We start from the raw sequence: 21,685 nt of genomic DNA, 5'->3' as shown, positions 1-21,685 counted from the left end.
TTTTTTTTCCCTGAGATGAAGTCTTGCTCTGTCACCCAGGCTGGAGCACAGTGGCGCAATCTTGGCTCACTGCAACCTCTGCCTTCCGGGTCCAAGCGATTTTCCTGCCTCCTGAGTAGCTGGGAGCACAGGCACGCGCCATCAGGCCTGGCTAATTTCTGTATTTTTAGTAGAGACGAGGTTTCACCATGTTGGCCAGGCTGGTCTCGAACTCCTGACCTCAAATGATCCACCCACCTCGGCCTTCCAAAGTGCCGGGATTACAGGAGTGAGTTATTATTTTCTGAATTTCTTTAATGTTTGCATCATTGTATTATTTTAAAACTCCAAAGTTAAAACAGTGAAGCCAAAAAAAAAAAAAAGGCACTTCAACTAGAAACTGTATGGTTCAGTGGCTGCACTCGGGTTGCGATAAGCCCAGCTAGTGGGGGCCTCAGACAAACACCTGTGGCAGATCTACAGCGTCTTTCATTCATTCTACTCAAAACTCCTTTTCAATGGATCGCATTAAGATAGCAGCCCCAAATTTTATTCTAGAATTTCTTACTCTTTCAAACAGAAATGAGAGAGAATAGGAAAGGACAGACACAAATGCAGAGAAGCTGTCCAAGAAAATCATGAGAATACATGAAAATATCAAACAAAACAGTTCTGTATTGTACTCAAAAGAACAGAAATGAACAGCCAGAAGAGATGAGACTCCGAATCCTATAAAGTTTCTTTACTACAAAGGCAACATTGCTGAATTTGAATTCATCCCAAGTTTTGGAGTTTCGATTTAGAAAGAACCTTTTTTGAAAAAGACAAAGACCTTCAATTGTCTAGACAGGAAGTGATTAAAATACAAGCAAACGTTCCACCCCAGCCATGGACAACATGAAGATACGATCAGCTGTGTTCTGGAAGCGGTAGGGGAAGCAATAACTAAACAGGCCAAAAAGAGAAGCTACAGAAAGCACTTCAGGACTAAATACTGGGGAGATAAGTGTAGCCTGACTCCCACAGATCGGATAATGAACACACCCCTGCACATGTGTAATACACATGCAACTGGAATCGCTCCACCTCCCTCTGAGATAGGTATGACCCCATTAGGAGGAAGACTCCAGTGGTGAAACAACACTACACCAAACTGGAGGTGGCAGAGCAGGGATTCCCAGCTCTTTCCACTACAGCATCATGTCAGTCAAGGGAAATTCACAAAGACCTGTCTCCACGCAGAAGACTGGACGACTACGAAGACGCGGAAGGAATGTAACTCCTACCAGACCAAACCAGGGAGTCCAACAGCTGAGTAACAAGCATTTCAGAACGACCAAAGAAAGAAAATGTGCAAAGAAATTAACAAAAAGTAAAATTCATTCATTTGGCACATATTTAGGGAGACAAGTGTTCCGCTGTGTGTTAGCTGCTGTTCTAAGAACCGGGGATCAGCTGTGAACAAGACAAGGTTCCTGACTGTGTGCAGTTTGAGTCTCTTGGAAGATGCAGACGAGAAACGGAAACATCACACCACACAACCATGAGGTGGTCACAGCATGACAAGGGAGGACGCCAAGAAAGGGGAAGCTACGGGACGCCCAGGACAGTGGACCTCACCCAGGGAAGCAGTGAAGTGTCATGACGACCGCGGCACAGAGGAGCGAGAGCACTGCCGTCAGGCTGCACAGAGGCCTTGCAGGAGACACAGGGGGCTGTCAGAAGGCATGATGTGTAACCGTCCTGGAGGACTTGAAGTTCACGGGGCAATAGAGACAGTGAAAGCTACTGGGGAGGGAAGCCAAGGCGGGAGGATCACCTGAGGTCAGTAGTTCAACACCCACCTGGCCACCATGGTGAAACCCCCGTCTCTACTAAAAATACAAAAATTAGCTGGACATGGTGACTCGCACCTGTAATCCCAGCTACTCAGGGGGCTGAGGTGCAAGAATCACTTGAACCTGGGAGGTGGAGGTAGCAGTGAGCTGAGATCCAGCCAGTGGACTCCAGCCTGGGCCACAGAGTGAGACTCTTGTCTCCAGAAAAAAAGGGAAGAAGAAATTCTTGGAAAATTGGAATTTGCTCCAAAAGTTAAACAAATTCTAGAATACTATTTAACCCCTTAATGACAATCTTTTCATTCATAATAATATAAATCATATAAACTTTCATCCCTTTACAAATAATTGGTAGACAAGCATAGGAGACTCACCAAATTTTGGTTACAGAAGAAAATGTAAATCTTAACCTTGACAATATATAAGTAATATTATAGATGACAGAATTTAAGAGGCAGAAGGAATGCTGAAGAGAAGTTACAAGTATGAATAGCCTGTTCTTATGCAAATGAGAGGTCCAGAGATCATGTCTCTAGTTGAGAAATCAAAAACTAAAGGTGAAAGCACAGGACATGAAGTTACAAATGAGGGGAGAACTAAAAAGACTCATATGACTAAATTGAACATGAGAGTCACTAGAGTCAGTCTATCTTCTGTATATGCCCATAAATCATTAAATCTGGAAATAATAAGATACCTATTCAAAGAAAGAGCTAAAAAAGTTCAGGAGCAGTTGTCTTAGCCAAGCACAGTAGTTCACATCTGCAGTATCAGCACTTTGGGGACCCACATGGGAGGATGGCTCGAGCCCAGGAGTTTGAGACCAGCCTGGGCAACATAGTAAGGCCTCATCTCTACAAAAAAACTTTTAAAAAAATTAGCCAGGCGTGGTGTTACACACCTGTAGTTCCAGCTACTTGGGAGGCTGAGGTGGGAGGCTGGCTTGAGCCCTGGAGGTTGAGGCTGCAGTGAGCTATGATTGCGCCACTGCACTCCAGCCTGGGCAAGCGAGCAAGATTCTGTCTCAAAAAAGACAAAAAAAAAAAAAGAAAAATTGTCTTGAAGGTGAAAAGAGGCAGGACATGAAATAGCAGCTTTTCATCATTCTATTCTGGTTTTTTTTTTATAACATTTTCTTGAATTATTTTGACCACAATTTCAACATTTTACATAATTCTTTTGACACGAATGCGATTTACATGCAGTTTACATGCACAGATGCAGTCCCTGCCCTGCTGTCTGCAGAAAATCCTCTACGGAGGAGAGCAAGGCCACCTCCTGTGTTAATTTCAGGAGCATGTCCTGAAATTATGTTTCAAAAGAAGGGAGTGAGTTTAAAAAGTTGAATTCTAGCTTTACAAGAAGTCGATTAGTGGTGATGATCACGGATATTCTGGTAGGTTATGGCAAGAGGCTGGCACGAGCATGCTCCGAGGAATTCCTATTCTCAGCAGGGTGGCTGCAGCCATCGCATGCTGGCCCGACTGCTCCAGGGAGACATCAGCCCTGCCCAGGAGTGCTTGGTGATGAGCACTGGAGAAGGGCAAATGACTTCTCCTGAAAAGACGGAAATCCACGCAGCAGAAAAGGTGAATTAGCAACTCACCTGGCCACGCCACCGTAATCCAAACCTTCTTCCCCGCGGAATTTCACCATTAGCCGTTTCTTCAAGTCTTTGGGTCGCATCTTCATGATCTGGCGGTAAGACTCCTGAATAGCAACATCACAGTTTCAGAGAGAAGAACATTTCTTATTCTTCAAGTTATAAACGGTTATTGGTAATGGCGCCTGGTTAAGAATACGCATCCATTCCAATTCAAGTTTTATCTGGCTCCTAATCAGAATGTTTCTTTGGCATCTAGTATATTCCATCATCTTTTTTCTCAGTTTCTCCCTCTGAGACAACAACAAAACAAACACAATGCCAGGAAACACTAACCTTAAGGGAAACACGTGTCTGTTTTCAGTGAATCACCAAGGAGTGAAGGACAAGTCTCACTAGGGTTGGTTTTTCTCTGCATAGATTAATTTCAGTGCACACGATAAACAACTTATGCATTGCAACCAAAATCAAGACGTTAGCAAGTCTGAATGCTAAGGGAGTTCTGAGCCTGTTTTATATCTAAAGTGAAAATCACATTTGACTTCACACTGAGTCAAAAGCAAAAAGATTTTAAGTTTTTAAGTAAGACATAAGGTGGCTTAAGCACAGCACAGAACCCATGTGATCAGCCTGCTATTCCCTCAGACTCAGCACTTGAAGCAGAAGCCACTACATGTCTGTAGATGTCAGTAACAAGGTACTTAAGAATATTTTTATGCTTTAAATTTAACGCAATTCAAACTCCAGCAACCCAGCCAGGTGCGGTGGCCCATACCTGTAATCCCAGCACTTTGGGAGGCTGAGGTGGGCAGATCACCTGAGGTCAGGAGTTCGAGACCAGCCTGGCCAACATGGGGAAACCCCATCTCTACTAAAAATACAAAAAATTAACCAGGTGTGGTGGCGGGCGCCTGTAATCCCAGCTACTCGGGAGGCTGAGGCAGGAGAATCGCTTGAACCTGGGAGGTGGAGCTTGCAGTGAGCCGAGATCGCGCACTCCAGCCCGCACAACAGAGCGAGACTCCGTCTCAAAAAAAAAAAAAAACACTCTGGCAACCTGAGAGGGAAAGACGAAACAATCTGGTAGTGAAGTCAGTACTTCAGCGCTTTTCTAACCCTGCAACAAGGGCAGACATGCAGCAGGCAGGGCTGGGTACTGCAGCCAAGCTGCCCATCCAACACCCAGGCCCAGCCCTGGCCATGGGGAAGGCGCTCAGCTCCCTCGCCCTGCTGTGCTCCCTCAGCACTGTCACCCAGGGGGAATCTGTGCTCTGTCTCCTTTGATCATTTCTGACAGTGTCTCCACAAAGGAGGGCAGGAAATGGCCCACATGCCATGGAGATTTTCCCGAATGGTCGGCTTTCTTGGGAAAAGGGCCGGTCTGTTTAGAGACCTGCTCCTGCAGGAAGCCGTGTAAGGGACAGAACCTGTCCCAGGAGCCACCTGCTCCCCGCCAATTTCCACAGGAGAAGCAGGACGGCCCCCAGCCCCTGAGCTGCCCTGAGAAGGACAGCCCTCAGATGACATCTCGTACAAGAAGAGAGGAGGGAGACTGCCTGGCTCTGGGGAAGGCGCAGATTGCAGGAATATTTAACCTGCATCATGTAGACAAGGAGGTTCCCACTATTTTTTAGTGCTAGTTTCTATATACATCTCTAGGTTTTCACCTAGAAGTGAAACTATTTAATTGTCTCCCTTTTTACCATGAGAGGAAATAAATACCGTTCCCTCCCTCTACACAGGCTGTGGTCCTGACAAACTCTGCACTTCCCTTAGTAATAAAATCAACACCTGAAATACCAGAGAAAGAAGGGTTCCCTGAAACGCAGACATCACCCACAAAGCAGTTCATTTAAAGCAGCCCTTTAAAACAAAGGCATTTGAGATTCCTTTGTCTGAGCTGCCTTATTTGTTTCTGAACAGGGTCTGGGCAGTGGCCCTGAACTCTGTACCTCGAAGATTTCTTCTCTGGACACTTCGATGCGGCAGTGACCAGCTTGGGGCTGCTGAAGCGACAGTTCGTGTCTGAGGACTTTCAGCTTCTGGACTAGATCTCTTTCGTATCTCTGGGCAGGAAGCTCCTCGTCCTCCAGAGAGCCCTCGCTGGGCAGTGGCAGCGGCTGGCTGGGCTCCTTGAGTTGGCACTGGTGACTTGGGAAGAAGAGACGCAGAGAGTCACTCTGAAGCCCTGGCCAGGGGAGCTGCAAGCACCCACATACGGTCAGTGGAGACGGCTTGCTACATGCACCTTCAGGGAGAATTTGCTTCCCTGATGGCATAACCATGTACCTAGCTAGCTGTGTAAAAGTCACTGATGGCCACATTAGCCTAAATATACAGTCTACAGTACAATAAAGGAGGTACCCCAGGCCGGGCGTGGTGGCTCAAGCCTGTAATCCCAGCACTTTGGGAGGCCGAGACCAGCCTGGACAACATGGTGAAACCCGGTCTCTACTAAAAATACAAAATATTAGCCAGCTGTGGTGGTGGACACCTATAATCCCAGCTACTTAGGAGGCTGAGACAGGAAAATCACTTGAACCCGGGAAGCGGAGGTTGCAGTGAGCCGAGATCGCGCCACTGCCCTCCAAGCCTGGGCGACAGAGCCAGACTCTGTCTCAAAAAAAAAAGGGAGGTACCCCAATTCCAAGCAACCACTTATCTCGCACATTACTACTACAAATAAAAATGGAAATGGTTGTCATTTATTATGCATCTATTACACACCCATGAGATGGACCAATGTACCATCAGATGCACCTTGGCAGTAAGAATGAAATGGAGATGATGGGAAAAAATTTTAAAGGAGATAACAGTGGAGAGCTCAAATAAAATCTAATGATAGGCACAACAGAGCGCTCGAGTGAAATCTAATGAAAACCATCCCTCATTTTTACCGCCAAGAGATTTCCACGGCTGCTCACTGAGAGCAAACTTTCAGTAAAATAAAAGGAGTAGGATTAGTACGGTGACAAAGCGGCAGTTGTCCGGTTTAAGTTTTGCTACTGAGACACACAGCTGTCGGTTAAAAGAGCTATGTCAAGCCGGGCGCGGTGGCTCACGCCTGTAATCTCAGCTCTCAGGGAGGCAGAGGCGGGAGGATAGCTTGAGCCCAGGAGTTCGAGACCTGCCTGGGTAATACAGCGAGACCCCGTTCTCCACAAAAAGGAAAAAAAAAAAAAGACAAAAAAAGAGCTATGTCGAGGGTGGGCGCAGTGGCTCATGCCTGTAATCCCAGCACTTCGGGAGGCCGAGACAGGCAGATCACCCGAAGTCAGGAATTTGGGACCAGCCTGGCCAACGTGGCCAAATCCCATCTCTACTAAAAAAACAATAAATTAGCCAGGTATGGTGGCGAGTGCCTGTGATCCCAGCTACTCGGGAGGCTGAGGCAGGAGAATCACTTGAACCAGGGAGACGGAGCTTGCAGTGAGCCGAGATCGAGCCACTGCACTCCAGCCTGGGTGACAGAGCGGGACTCCGTCTCAAAATTTAAAAAAGAGCTATGTGGGATGTTTGGCTCTGAGAACACAACAGGCCTGGAACACTAAATATGGGATCCAAGATAATTCCCAGTTCCAAGGTATCCAGTTCCCCACCGTGCAGGCACTAGGGGGACATTGCCTATCTCTACTTCTCAACCTAAGGGCCGCGTGTCTCATGAGAGCGCTGCCTGCAGAAGCGTCCTTCAGGAAGCTGCCTAAGACCCCCATCTCGGTCAATTTTATCTAGGCTGCAAGTAAGAAAAGGGTAGCAGCAATCTAGGGCTTCAGTGCTCTTCACAGCTAATTTAAGAGTTTAAAATATGCAATTATCCACCAGATATCTAACATCATTTTGACCACGCTTATTACCCAACCGGCGAGGCAGTCAATACATTCACACAAATCAGTCCAAGAAAGCATTCAATGATCAATAAAAGAGATCAGCAAAAACTATTTTTAAAGTCTTACTTCATGATGTGGTGTAACCTTGGGTCTGTAAACTGGGTTGTTCGGTTATTATGATCTACAAAATATATCCTCCCAGAAACTGTACTTCTGACTTCCCAGCCTGGCGGCAGTGGTCCAAGTTCATCACAGTTCACACTGTTAAGGTCTCTACCAAAATGGAAAATACAGAGAGGTTTATCCAACTGAGTACAGAGGAATGAGGCCAAAAGTCAGCAACAGAAGCCACAGAGGTTCCTTATCAAGGTGTCTGTGTCCCAGCTCTGCTAAGATGGACCTTCGTGGTGCTACTTACGCCAAACCTCCACTCAGTCCAGGCCTCTCTGTTGCAAACAGCAGCAACATCCAAGAGATTAAAAACCAAACTTTCAGGCTGGGTGCGGTGGCTCACACCTGTAATCCCAGCACTCTGGGAGGCAGATAGATCACCTGAGGTCAGGAGTTCAAGACCATCCTGGCCAACATGATGAAACCCCGTCTCTACTAATAATACAAAAATTAGTTGGGTGTGGTGGCGGGTGCCTGTAATCCCAGTACTTGGGAAGCTGAGGCAGGAGAATCGTTTGAACCCAGGAGGTGGAGGTTGCAGTGAGCCCAGATCACACCATTGCACTCCAGCCTGGGTGACAAAAGCAAAATTCCACCTCAAAAAAAAAAAAGAAAATAGGAAGTTTGAGAGCTTATAACCATGATAAGGAACAGGGGCTCTCCACAGAATATCATTTCTTATACGAAAGAAGGCCCAAATAGCAGGAAGCATCTTAGTGCTGTCAGAAAACTAAGTGAATTCACAAGTGTCATTAAATGCTCCAGGCCAGCAGGGTTTCTTCATTGGAAAGTTCCCAGACAGCACCAAGCTTTTCAGGACTAAGGGAGAATACAGGAACATGCATTCAGAAACTCACAATTCTAAACAGTTGCAGGACAAGCCATTCTCATTTTCAAATGGGGTTTTTGTTCAACAAGTATTTTCCACGCTAAGAATGATTAATTATTCTCCTGATTAATAATTTCAACACCATCTACAGTCAGAAGGGAGCACAGCTTTACCGACCAAGATGTGTTTCTAATTAACACAAAAGCCTGTCATTTCTAACGGGGTACAAAAGAGACACCGCATTCGTTTGCAGGTAATATATTTCCAGTCTCATTATAGGTACTGAGTCATAAATTAAACATAGATCTGGAAAATCAAAGACAGGAAGTTTATTCTCAGATGAAACAAATTATGAATAAAAAGGAACTAAGTATTACCAAAAATCGTATTAGGTAGTAATGCTATTCCAAAAGGAAATAAAAAGCAAAGAAAAGAAAAAAAGAAACTTAACTCTGTTATGGGGTGGGGGGGGGATCTCTAACCTAGGCTCAGATGTATGGCCTTGCAGAAGGAATTCGTATAGAAAAGCTTCATCTCCCCCAGGAATAGTCCCCGAGGGACTGAGGCAATGGGGACAGTAAAGTAGAAGACAGAGAGGGTAACAGAGTCTTTATATTTCCTTGACTTAGGATAGAACATTTTAAGCATATAAAAAATGAGCGATCATAAGGAATCGCTGTGTAACCGACTTCAGCAATGATCACGGTCAACCTTGTTTCAAAGGTCAACAATGACTCCTGGTCAACCTTGTTTCAAATGTACCCCTGGCCACTCCCCCCACCCCAGCTTATCTGAAGGAAATCCCAGACATCAATATCATCTCATTCATCAATATTTTTAGTTTAAAACAAGAGCAACACATCTGGGAGAGGGTACTGGCTTTTCAAGTCAACCGCTGGAAAGACAGCTGGGAGGGTGTGCGTTTCAGGAGGCTTACCTTGGTATCCTGGGATCGTGCCACGTGCTAACTCCGGTCTGTGTGTGCAAAAAGTAAACCTGGCCCTGGACTGTTGTTCTTTGTTCTACACAAGAAATCAGGGATCCAAATTAGACAACTTCAGTTCCAGGGAGAGTCTGGAACCAACCCTCGATGCCCTCCCTTATGGTATTATCTACATCTAGCTAACACTCCCCGTCTTCTCCCGGTTCTTCTGAGGTGGCCAGATAATCCCTTCTTCTCCGTCTTGCCCCATGCTCTCCTTTCCAGAGCACTACAGACACCCTCATCTAGCCTACATGTTATCTTGGTTGGCTCTGGTCTTCGTTTGCCTAAGATTTTCACTTGATTTCTAGACTGGGAGATGTGGAGCAATTGCTGAAAATTCATGCTTAGCTAGATTTAGCACCGTTTTCTTCCAGCTGTCTTTACACTGCCACAACTATCAAATGGCATAGCCATGCAAACATCCGCACTTACGGCACAAACAGGTTACTCAAAAAGGGTTAAAGGCCGGGCGCGGTGGCTCACGTCTGTAATCCCAGCACTTGGGCGGCTGAGGCAAGCGGATCACTTGAGCCCAGGAGTTTGAGACCAGCCTGGGCAACATGGCGAGACCCATTCTCTATAAAAAATACAAAAATTAGCCGGGCATGATGGCGTGTGCCTGTAATCCCAGCCACTCGGGAGGATCACGTGAGCTAGGGAGGTCAAGGCTGCCGTAAGCCATGATCATGCCACTGCACTCCAGCATGGGTGACAGAGCAAGACCTTGTCTCAAAAAAAAAAAAAAGTCAAGCTCGTGGAAACAGGGCAGATGGCACTGGCCACAGCAGGGTACATTCTCTCACCGTAGCCTTCGGGCAGTTCCGGGGACTGGTGGCCATGTGGTCGGTTCTGGGGCGTCTGTAGTGGACCTCGCACATCAGGGTTTCGAAGCCGCTGTGCCTGAAGTCTTTGATCTTGACTTGGGGACTCCACAAACCTGCAGTTCCCTCCTCCGGCAGCAGCACCGGTGCTATCTGTGTAAGGGGCTGGTTCCTCCATGAAGCAGCTGAGCGGCCTCCCAGGCCCTGAGTCTTCATACACCGATCTGAAAGGGACAGAGCAGGCAGGCATGGTGTCACCAGGGAGGAGTCACAAGACCAGCGCCTTAGGGCTAGTGTCCTGGGGACACCGTCACATACATTCATTTGCTTTCCTTTAACAATGTCCAGTGTTCCAAGGGCCTAGTTTTGTAAAATCCACCCTGTGCCACTCAAACAGACAGACTCTTCTAAGAGGAACAGGGGGCCGGAGTGTCCCCAAGGCCAACTGTACAGTTTCACCGTAGGGTAGACTGGAATGATTAGAAGAAACCAGCCTTAGACTATGAGGAGTTCGTGAAATGAGATCTCATTTTTCTTGATTTAAAATCACATCCAGGCCGGGTGCGGTGGCTCACACCTGTAATCCCAACTTTGGGACACTGAGGTGGGCAGATCACTTGAGGTCAGGAGTTCAAGACCAGCCTTGCCAACATGGTGAAACCCCATCTGTACTAAAACTACAAAAATTAGCTGGGCGTGGTGGCACGTGCCTGTGGTCCCAGCTACTTGGGAGGCTGAGGCACGAGAATTGCTTGAACCCAGGAGGTAGAGGTTGCAGTGAGCCGAGATTGCACCATTCTACTCTAGCCTGGGTGACAGGACAAGATTCCATCTCAAAAATAAAATAAAATAAAATAAAATCATATCCAAATACTCCATTTTCCTTGTTATTTTACTCTATAATGAAACTCCTGGTTACATAAAATACCAAAATACCTTTAGGTACTTTTTTTTTTTTCCAGACGGAGTCTCGCTCTGTCGCCCAGGCTGGAGTGCAGTGGCGCGATCTCGGTTCACTGCAAGTTCCGCCTCCCGGGTTCACGCCATTCTCCTGCCTCAGCCTCCAGAGTAGCTGGGACTATAGGCGCCCGCCACCTCGCCCGGCTAGTTTTTTTTTTTTTTGTATTTTTTAGTAGAGACGGGGTTTCACCATGTTAGCCAGGATGGTCTCGATCTCCTGACCTCATGATCTGCCCGTCTCGGCCTCCCAAAGTGCTGGGATTACAGGCTTGAGCCACCCTTTAGGTACTTTTTAAACATCAATCTTTACCCTCTGAGCAATTCTGAAGACAATTTACCTTAATAGGCTACTGCCCCTTAGAAGCAAATACTTTTTTAAAATCTGAGATTGAAAAATTTCAAATATGTACAAAAAATGAAAGACAGTACAATGAACCCCCCGTGTCTACCCCTCCCAACTAACCATCATCCAATGTCCACTCTTCCAATCCCTCCCCACCAACCCCAACGTTTTATGACTTCATCCTTAAATATTTCAGCCTCTAAAAGGATCTATACTGTCCCTCTAAAAGACAAGGACTTTTTCCATTATCACAACTAAAAACTGTTCCTTAATTTTTTAAAAAATCAAATGCCGGTGTTCAGAGTTCTCCAATTGCCTCATAAATCAGGATCCAAAGTCCACACCTTGCATGTGTAGCTATGTCTCAAGTTTGTTTTAATAGGAATTGTTGACAGTTCTGCTTCCCTCCTGTCTTTGCTTTCCTCGCAGTCTATCTGTTGAAGACAGTGGGTTGTCTGTCCTACAGAGGGCCCCATTCTGGATGTTTGTTGATTATATTCCCTTGGGGCCGTGAGACACACTCCTGGCCCCCTATATTTCCAAGAGGTGTGTTCATGTTGGATCATCTCTCTTCTGTGATGTTAGCAATTATTGATTGTTGGCCAGGTCCATTAATTCATGGGGGACTGCAAAATTGTGACAGTGACCAATGACAGTTCGGCAGTTTGTTTTATTTTTTAGTGTGTTGAGTTCTTTCCCCTGTCATTATGAACCCAAGGATTTTTAATATATTTGATATGTTCCAAATTCATGGCAGTTATAATTCTTTTCTTTTCTTTGAGCCAGGGTCTTGCTGTGTCGCCCAAGGTGGAGGGCAGTGGTGTCATCAGGGTTCCCTGCAACTGCACACTCCTGGACTCAAAGCAATCCTCCCACCTCAGCTTCCCTAGCAGCTGGGACTATAGGTGCGTGCCACCATACCCAGCTAATTTCTTATTTTTTATTTTTTGGTAGAGACAAAGTCTCACTATGTTGCCCTGGCTGGTCTCAAACTCGAGACCAAAGCCTCCAGCCACCTTGGCCTCCCACAGTGCTGGGATTACAGGCAGTTATAATTCTTACTGATGCTCAAACTCACCCACCTTTGGCCCATGGGAGCCTCTTTCATTGGATTCTGAGTCTTTCAGGCACAACCTGAATTGTTGTTGTTTTTTGTTTTTTTTTTTTGAGACAGAGTCTCACTCTGTCACCCAGGCTGCAGTGCAGTGGCGCGATCTCTGCTCACTGCAACCTCCTCCTCCCAGGTTCAAGCAATTCTCCTGTCTCAGCCTCCCGAGTAGGCTGGAACCACAGGCTCCTGCCACCACGCCTGGCTAATTTTTTGTATTTTTAGTAGAGATGGGGTTTCACCGTATTAGCTAGGATGGTCTCAATCTCCTGACCTCGTGATCCGCCCGCCTCGGCCTCCCAAAGTGCTGGGATTACAGGCGTGAGCCACCGCACCCGGCCAACCCCAGTTGTTTTTACAGCTTCCTTTGTAGACAAGTAAACTAGTTCACAGTTTTATCCCAACATCCTTTATGCATCTCAAGCATTCTGCAGAGTGACTTAAGGAGGGAAGGGCACTTTCCTATAGGCCGAGAGGTTAAGGCAGCAGAGAACTCGGCCCGCCTCTCGCTGTGGTCATACGTACCCTTCATTTTCTAACAGTCCCCTGCAGTCCACCACCGAGCCGCCGGTTCCTATTCTGTCTCGTGTCTGTAAACTGACTAAAAGAGAAAAGAACGACTTGTGTTAAAACCCAGCGGGGTTTACATAATTATAACACAGTGAGTCACTGCTCATTTAGCATTTATGTACGATATCGTAAAAACGAGGCATATGTGTATGCATACACACGTATATTCCTATGCTTTCGAACACGAAGCATTTTACTCCGGTAGCTGCGTGCTACTTGGAACATTCCTTGTAAATGTGGTGTAGAAAATGGTGCTATGTTTCTTCTGGTCTCCATAAAAATAACAATGCAGTATTCAGTCCCTCTAAGTTATTTTTAAGAAGATTTATTTTTTAAGAAGACTTTTTTTGGGCCGGGCACAGTGGCTCATGCCTGTTATCCCAGCACTTAGGGAGGCCAAGACGGGTGGATCGCCTGAGCTCAGGAGTTTGAGACCAGCCTGGGCAACGTGGCAAAATCCCATCTCTACTAAAAATACAAAAATTAGCCGGGCGTGGTGGCGCACACTTGTAGTCCCAGCTACTTGGGAGGCTGAGGCAGGAGAATTGCTTGAACCCAGGAGGTGGAGATCCTTACAGTGAGCTAAGATCGCACCACCGAACTGCAGCAGGGGTGACAGAGCGAGACTCTGTCTCCAAAAAAAATTGAAAATTAAAAAAAAAAAGAAGTTTTTTGGGGAGGGATTAAGTCTCACTGTGTTGCCCAGGCTGGCCTCAAACTCCTGGGCTCAAGCAATCCTCCTGCCTCAGCCTCAGAGTAGCTAGACTACAGGCATGTGCCACTGAGCCCAGTTTTTATTTCTTAAGAACATTCCGACTTAAGTTTAATAAAGACACAGAGAGGCCAGGCACGGTGGCTTACACCTGTAATACCAGCACATTGGGAGACCAAGGCGGGCAGATCACCTGAGGCCAGGAGTTCCAGACCAGCCTGGCCAACATGGCGAAACCCCGTCTCTACTAAAAACATAAAAAGTCACCCAGGCGTGGTGGCGGGCAGCTGTAACCCCAGCTACTCGGGAGGCTGAGGCAGGAGAATCGCTTAAACCCGGGAGGCGGAGCTTGCAGTGAGCTGAGATCGCGCCACTGCACTCCAGCCTGGGCGACAGAGCAAGATTCAGTCTCAAAAAAATAAATGAATAAAGACACAGAGAGTACATTTAGCATCTGCAAAGTCTAAGTGAATCTAAATATTTATTCTCTATCTTTACTATGAACAAGACTTTCATAAAGTTGTTTTCAGTTACTCGTTTTTCTCCCTGGCACATCCCTCCACAAAGAAAAAACAAAAGAAATTACACACAGGAAAGCATTCAGTGAGAACTTTTGCATGATGGTAGATTTCAGGGTGTATGCCTGCACTATTCCTTTATCTTGAGTCAGGTCTGCACAGGACAACACCTACCAGATTTGGAGTTACAATCACTCCAGTGTGCTGCAGAGAGACCGTTTTGATTCCGTGCAGCAGTGCTTACAGGTCAATATCTCAGTTACCCTAAAATACTACTAACACAAATGGGTGGATAATAGGGTGAGCTATTTAACAGCAAAATCACTTCCAACAGACTGCCTCTAGCCAAACTTTGTAACGTTAGCACACTTTAATTTTTCATTCTAAATAATGCCATCCCCTGGCTGTAGAGATTATATTACATGGAATTCTTCACAACTCTTTGCTTTTTATGTATATGATGGGGCTTCCAGAAGCAACTCTTTCCCAACTCCTGTATGTGCGGCCACCATTCTTATTATCTACCCTTGGATAATGCAGTCACAAATGTAGTGTCCATAAACGTGATGATTAAAATTACATTTCAAATTCTAACCCTAAATCTTTCTGCACCCAAGTCATTTTAACTCAACTTTAAAAGCCAGGAGAAGGGGGCCGGGCGCGGTGTTCACGTCTGTAAGCCCAGCACTTTGGGAGGCCGAGGCGGGCAGATCACTTGAGGTCAGGAGATTGAGACCAGCCTGGCCAACATGGTGAAACTCCGTCTCTACTAAAAATACAAAAATTAGCCAGGCGTGGTGGCTCACACCTGTGGTCCCAAGTACTCGGGACGCTGAGACAGGAGAATCGCTTGAACCTGGGAGGCGGAGGTTGCAGTGAGCCGAGATCTCACCACTGCACCCCATCTCAAAAAAAAAAAGAAAAAACAGAAGGAAAACAAAAAGCCAGGAGAAGGGAATTAGATAAAATAATAAAACTTCCTAGTACTGAAGAGAAGGCCCCGTAGGTGGTCTGGCCTCTGAGGCCCGTCGGCATCGTCAGTGCCTGTATGTGAGTTCTCGGCAATGAAGGGTTGAATGTAAGTTCTAGAAAAGCATCTCTTTACACAGACAAGAAAGTTCTTACCCACTATCTGGCCACGAACTGCATCAGTATCTGAGGGGTTTAGTTTGCATAGATCCAAACGCTGGTCTGTAAACAAACAATTCAAAACTTAACCCAAGGAATGTGAACTAGGGAGGAAGGCAGGAATTCAGTATTCAGCAATCGAAACAGAAAACGATGCCTCCTAAGCTTTCTTCGGTTGCATTAAAAGGCAGGAAAACTTTAGATTCTTACATCCGGTATCTTTTAATCTGCTGATGGCGTTGGAAAGCAGCCGTACACAGCCCAGGAAGCCGGCTCCCTGTTTCTTGTGAATTTTCTTGTGGTTCCACACGCTAATGGTTATCGAATCCGTTTTCCCAACATATCTGGAAAGAAAGTGCAAAACTCATTTTCAATTGTGTTTTTTTTTTTTTTTTTCTTGAGATAGAATCTTGCTCTGTTGCCCCCAGGCTGGAGCGCAGTTGAGTGATGGCTCACTGCAACTTCCGCCTCCCAAGTTCAAGCGATTCTCCTGCCTCAGCCTCACGAGTAGCTGGGACTACAGGCGTGCATCACCACGCCCAGCTAATTTCTGTCTTTTTAGTAGAGACGGGGTTTCGCCATGTGGCCAGGTTGGTCTTGAACTCCTAACCTCAGGTGATCTGCCTGCCTTGGCCTCCCAAAGTGCGGGGATTACAGGCATGAGCCACCATACCCAGCCTTTAATTGTATTTCTGAATTATGATAGCTCAATGCGATTTTCTCTTTAAGAAACCTTATAGAATAATGTTGCCTCTGTATTACACATGTAACAGGCATTTAATAAATACGTGCCCGTTAATTTCAACTGGCTGGGAAGAAGAATTATTTTGCTCCTTATGGAAGGGGCAAATGTAGATAACCACATGATAATAATAATCTTATAACAAACTTACTATATTTTATTTATTTTTATTTTTATTTTTTTGAGACAGAATTTTGCTCTTGTCACCCAGGCTGGAGTGCAATGGCGCAGTCTCGGCTCTCTGCAACCTCCGCCTCCTGGGTTCAAGGAATTCTCCTGCCTCAGCCTCCTCAGGAGCTGAGATTACAGGCACCTGCCACCATGCCTGGCTAATTTTTGTATTTTTAGTAGAGACGGGATTTCACCATGTTGGCCAGGCTGGCTGGTCTTAACCTCCTGACCTCAGGTGATCCACCTGCCTCGGCCTCCCAAAGTGCTTGGATTACAGGTGTGAGCCACTGCACCTGGCAAATTTACTATATTTTAATAGTTGCATAGGACAGTAACATGATTCATAAATTCTCACCAATTAGGTTTGATATAGAATACTGGTTTGTAACAAGGGACTACTTACAAACCTACGGATCTATTCAAAGTACACAAGAGGACACTAAGACATTAAACCTCCATTTACTGTCACTGCAAGTCAACCACAGAAAGAGGAACTCAACCCACTTACAGAGCCTCGGTGTCACTGAAATTCAATCTTAGAATATAAATCTTAAAAATCCCACCCAAGGCTGGGCACAGTGGCTCACGCCTGTAATCCCAGCACTTTGGGAGGCCAAGGCGGGCGGATCACGAGGTCAGGAAATTGAGACCATCCTGGCTAACATGGTGAAACCCCGTCCCCACTAAAAATACAAAACATTAGCCGGGCATAGTGGTGGGCGCCTGTAGTCCCAGCTACTCAGGAGGCTGAGGCAGGAGAATGGCGTGAACCCGGGAGGCAGAACTTGCAATGAGCCAAGATCTTGCCACTGCACTCCAGCCTGGGCAACAGAGCGAGACTCTGTCTCAAAAAATAAAATAAAATAAAAATAAAAATCCCACCCAACACAGTATAATTTGTGTTAATTAAAAGACAATAATCTTTCAGGATTACTTTGATGAAAATATCTTAGTAGGAATATGAAAACTTGGATGCATATAAAATAGTGGTCTTCATGGCCAGGCGCAGTGGCTCATACCTATGATCCCAGCACTCTGGGAGGCTGAGGCAGGTGGATCACCTGAGGTCGGGAGGTCGAGACCAGACTGGCCAACGTGGTGAAACCCATCTCTACTAAATATACAAAAATTAGCCGGGCATGGTGGCGGGCACCTGTAATCCCAGTTACTTGGGAGGCTGAGGAATGAGAATTGCTTGAACCGAAGAGGAGGAGGTTGTGGTGAGCCGAGATTGCGCCACTGCGCTCCAGCCTGGGCAACAGAGTGAGACTCTGTTTTAAAAAAAAATTAAATTAAATTAAAAAATAAAATAAAATAGTGGTCTTCAAAGTACAATCCAGTTTTTGAATGAATATAAGAAATTGTCTGATGGCTTTGATCAAATAAAACTGTATTTTCTGTTGCAGAAAATATATATGTACTAAAGAGCAAAAATTTCCAAAGTCAACAGAAACATATAGTCATAATAATGCATCTTTTAGGCAGAGCACTGGTGGCTCCTACCTGTAATCCCAGCACTTTGGGAAGCTGAGGCGGGTGGATCATGAGGTCAGGAGTTCAAGACCAGCCTGGCCAAGATGGTGAAACCCCGTCTATACTAAAACTACAAAAATTAGTCGGGCGTGGTTGCAGGTGCCTGTAATCCCAGCTACTCAGGAGGCTGAGGCAGGAGAATCGCTTGAATCCAAGAGGTGGAGGTCGCAGTGAGCTGAGATCACATCACTGCACACTCTAGCCTGGGCGACAAAGCAAGACTCCGTCTCAAAAAAAAAAAAAATATGCATTTTTTAGGTAGAAACTACAACTAGGTTTAGGGTTTTGCTGAAAAACAGTAGCACGTGGAGTTTACAAACTACAGCCTCTTTTCCTGCTAAAATGGCCAGGAGATTGAAAAGTTTGAGGATCACAGGTATGAAACCAAACCATAAAAAATCTATGAAAATGCCAAATGCAGTCGGGAACGGTGGCTCACGCCTGTAATCCCAACACTATGGGAGGCTAAGGTGGGCAGATCACTTGAGATCAGGAGTTCAGGACCAGACTGGCCAACATGGTGAAACCCTGTCTCTACTAAAAAATACAAATATTAGCTGGGTGTGGTGGCGTATGCCCATAATCCCAGCTACTTGTGAGGCTAAGGTAGGAGAATCGCTTGTACCCGGGAGGCAGAGGTTGCAGTGAGCTGAGATCGCGCCACTGCACTCCAGCCTGGGTGACAGAGTAAGACTCCATCTCAAAAAAAAAAAAGGAAAAGAAAAAAATAAAATGGCAAATGCAAGAACTTCCAAGTACATAAATTCTAAAATTAGGCAACATGGACATTCATTTGGCCATCCGCTTTTGGTATCAATAAAAAGTCACCCAGCTGGGCAGGTGGCTCCGCCTGAAATCCCAGCACTTTGGGAAGGTCCGAACAGGCGCATCACGAGGGTCAGGAGAATTCGAGACCATACTGGCTACATGGTGAAACACGTCTCTACTAAAAAATACAAAAAACTAGCTGGGCGAGGTGGTGGCGCCTGTAGTCCCAGCTACAGGAGGCTGAGCAGGAAGGAATGGCGGTGAATCCCGGAGGCGGAGCTGGCAGCGAGCTGAGATCCGGCCACTGACTCCAGCGCTGGGCGACAGACGCGCGACCCGTTCCAAAAAAAAAAAAAAGTCATCCTTTTTTTTTTTTCTTAAAATGTTTCTCGTAAAAGCTAGACACCTGCTTTCTTGCCACTCCGCATGGGGTTTACAGAACATTCAACTCACAGATCATAGTGCTGGTTCCACTTTGGGTCCAATGTGTTTTTCACAGTGTCGGTTGAGTGGCACTGCCCAGACCCATCCACGACAATCTTTGCAAAAGGGTCGGGGAGCCCTAGAGGAGAGAGGAGACACACACCTAGATGAGACCTCAGATCCATGTGACAGAGAACACAATTCAGGCTAAAGGGAGCTTCAGGATCATCTCATTCGGTAAAGATTACCATTGTACATTTTGTTCTCTAACTTCAGGATAATTTCAATCAGCAAAATAAGTTATGTCTATTGAGCTTTCTAAGAGAGAACCTAGTATGCCTTCATACTCAGATTTTTAAAGGGAAGAAAAGAAAGTGACTAAAAAAAAAATAGGCTTACATTCAAATTTCTATTAAAGCGGGGCTAATTAAGTGGAGGGAAAAGTGTCTGAAAGTAATTGTATTTAGACTTTCTAAAAATTAATAGTGCCCTGAAATGTGTTTACTGATCTTTGCCTATCTTATCTATGGAAGCAAGTATTCACCAGGCCTTAATGCGGTTAAGTCCCTAAATGCTAAGGAATGAATCAGACAGGTTTATTACATCAGACAGATGGCAAAGTGGACAGTTGTCAGAGATAGAGATGGACACGAGCCACCGTGCTGGAGCTTCCTGGCTACCTGGAGAAAGCCTTTGAGCCTAAGTTTCTTCATCTTGAAAGCATGAATACTACTACTCAAGAACTGAAAGATGTCCTGTGAGGATCAGAAAGTGTGTGAAGAATTTAATGCTGCAGGCACTGACCAGATACTAGGTGACTTTCTTAAGGAGTGATTCCTTCCTTTAGAAAAGGAGTCCCTATATTTGCAATTCCTTTAATTACAGGATGCTGTAAATGTGATTTAATTTATAAAATCTGATTAACAATTTTATGCAAATCCAGCTGTTTTACAGAAAAGTATTTCCTTTTTGTTAGAGCTGAGAATACATCATCCAGCAGAAAGCAATATTCTAATAGGTAGAGAGGCAGAAAAAATTGGGTGTGACCAGAACAGGAAATGAAAGACAGGTTTTGGGTTATGATTTGTAAGTTCTGTGTCTTTCAGCTAAGGAACCCCCATGTCGTAGTCAACTGGGAAATAAAGTTTGGAAAACCATGGATTTCTATTAAGTAAAGGTCAAACTTTAAAGAGAATACACCCAATCTTTTTTTAAAGTTTAAAATTTCAGAAATACATGCATAATATTATAAGAGGGAAAAAAATAAGTGTTTACTTACTGAAGAAGTCTTTCTTTGCAAGGTTCTTGGCACATAACACTAAAAACAAAGAAAAATTACTCAGGTTAGCATTAAAGACAAGATTTCCATAATAATCTATATTTACACCAGAACAAAAGACTCTAAAATTAGCTTTGCCAAAGATTTGACTTTCAAATCTAGTATCACATGAAACAAAAAATGGACAACCATCTAAAAAGTGTTTTCTCCTCAAACTGAAGATCAACTATAACAAATACAAAATGCTTTAGTTTAAACTAAAAATCTTAAACACATTCAGATGGGTTTATCAATATACTTTTTGTTTTTTTTTAAAGAGACAGGGTCTTGCTCTGTTGCCCAGGCTGGAGTGCAGTGGCATGAGCATAGCTCGCTGCAGCCTGTGATCAAGCAATCCTCTTGCCTCAGCCCTCCCAGTGGCTAGGTTTATAGGCACACGCCCCCACCCCTGACTAAATTTTCTATGTAGAGATAGGGTCTTACTGTGTTGCCCAGGCTAGTCCTGAACTCCTGGCCTCAAGAGATCCTCCCACCTTGGTCTACCAGACTGCTGGGTTTACAGGCTTGAGCCACTGCACCCAGCCTACCAATATTCTCTTATACTGCATATGATCACATAAAAACCAATTCAATTAAAGACCTGAAGTATTTATCCTTATAGGTGCTGCTAATGACAGAAGAAGCTATGCATTTTTTGTATTCTGATAAATAAAACAATTTTGTAAATGTAAACTTTGATATGCTGGAAAATAGTAAGCAAGGGGAAGGTGGTAAATAAACGAATATGGGGCCATCATCAGGGTGATGTGAACAAAATATGATAAAATACATGTTAAGAACTTAGCACAGGCTGGGCGTGGTAGCTCACGCCTGCAATCCAAGCACTTTGGGAGGCTGAGGCGGGCAGATCACCTGAGGTCAGGAGTTCAAGACCAGCCTGGCCAACATGGAGAAACCCTGTCTCTACTAAAATACAAAAATTAGCTGGGCATGGTGGTACATGTCTGTAATCCCAGCTACTCCAGAGGCTGAGGCAGGAGAATCACTTGAACCCGGGAGGCAGAGGCTGCAGTGAGCGAGACTCTGTCTCCAAAACAAAGAACTAAGCACAGTATTGATGTATAGAAAGAATGCAATTAAGGCTATTATTTTGTTAATGAGTAATGAGGTAGTATCAATTACTGTTAAGACAGCTTGTCACCAGACCTGCTTGCTACACAATGAAAGTGACTGTGTCAGGGAGACACTGAGGTGCTTTTGTCTTTTGCTTCACAAATTGTCCTCAATTTTAAGCATATTATGTTTTATTAAGAACTTATATTTTGGCCGGGCGCGGTGGCTCAAGCCTGTAATCCCAGCACTTTGGGAGGCCGAGAC

General features: G+C 45.2%; 1 protein-coding gene across 1 annotated transcript in view; it reads right to left on the bottom strand.

Moving 5' to 3' along the window:
• The window catches only part of SMURF1 (SMAD specific E3 ubiquitin protein ligase 1), a 123,873-nt gene that overhangs the window by 15,062 nt on the left and 87,126 nt on the right, over positions 1 to 21,685 (bottom strand). The window contains exons 2-13 of the mRNA XM_017864228.1: positions 20,309 to 20,347; positions 19,060 to 19,168; positions 15,603 to 15,736; positions 15,390 to 15,455; positions 12,990 to 13,065; positions 10,036 to 10,277; positions 9,185 to 9,269; positions 7,374 to 7,520; positions 5,373 to 5,571; positions 3,424 to 3,527; positions 1,600 to 1,674; positions 854 to 924 (exon numbers count right to left, since the gene is read on the bottom strand). Coding sequence (XP_017719717.1) covers positions 854 to 924; positions 1,600 to 1,674; positions 3,424 to 3,527; positions 5,373 to 5,571; positions 7,374 to 7,520; positions 9,185 to 9,269; positions 10,036 to 10,277; positions 12,990 to 13,065; positions 15,390 to 15,455; positions 15,603 to 15,736; positions 19,060 to 19,168; positions 20,309 to 20,347 — 1,347 coding nt within the window. The remainder of the gene's footprint in view (positions 1 to 853; positions 925 to 1,599; positions 1,675 to 3,423; positions 3,528 to 5,372; positions 5,572 to 7,373; positions 7,521 to 9,184; positions 9,270 to 10,035; positions 10,278 to 12,989; positions 13,066 to 15,389; positions 15,456 to 15,602; positions 15,737 to 19,059; positions 19,169 to 20,308; positions 20,348 to 21,685) is intronic.

The sequence above is a fragment of the Rhinopithecus bieti genome, unplaced genomic scaffold (genome assembly GCF_001698545.2).
Source record: "Rhinopithecus bieti isolate Rb0 unplaced genomic scaffold, ASM169854v2 scaffold_2723, whole genome shotgun sequence".
Lineage (NCBI taxonomy): Eukaryota > Metazoa > Chordata > Mammalia > Primates > Cercopithecidae > Rhinopithecus > Rhinopithecus bieti.
The sequence above is the reverse complement of the archived record's forward strand: the minus strand, read 5'-3'. Positions and strand labels throughout refer to the sequence as shown.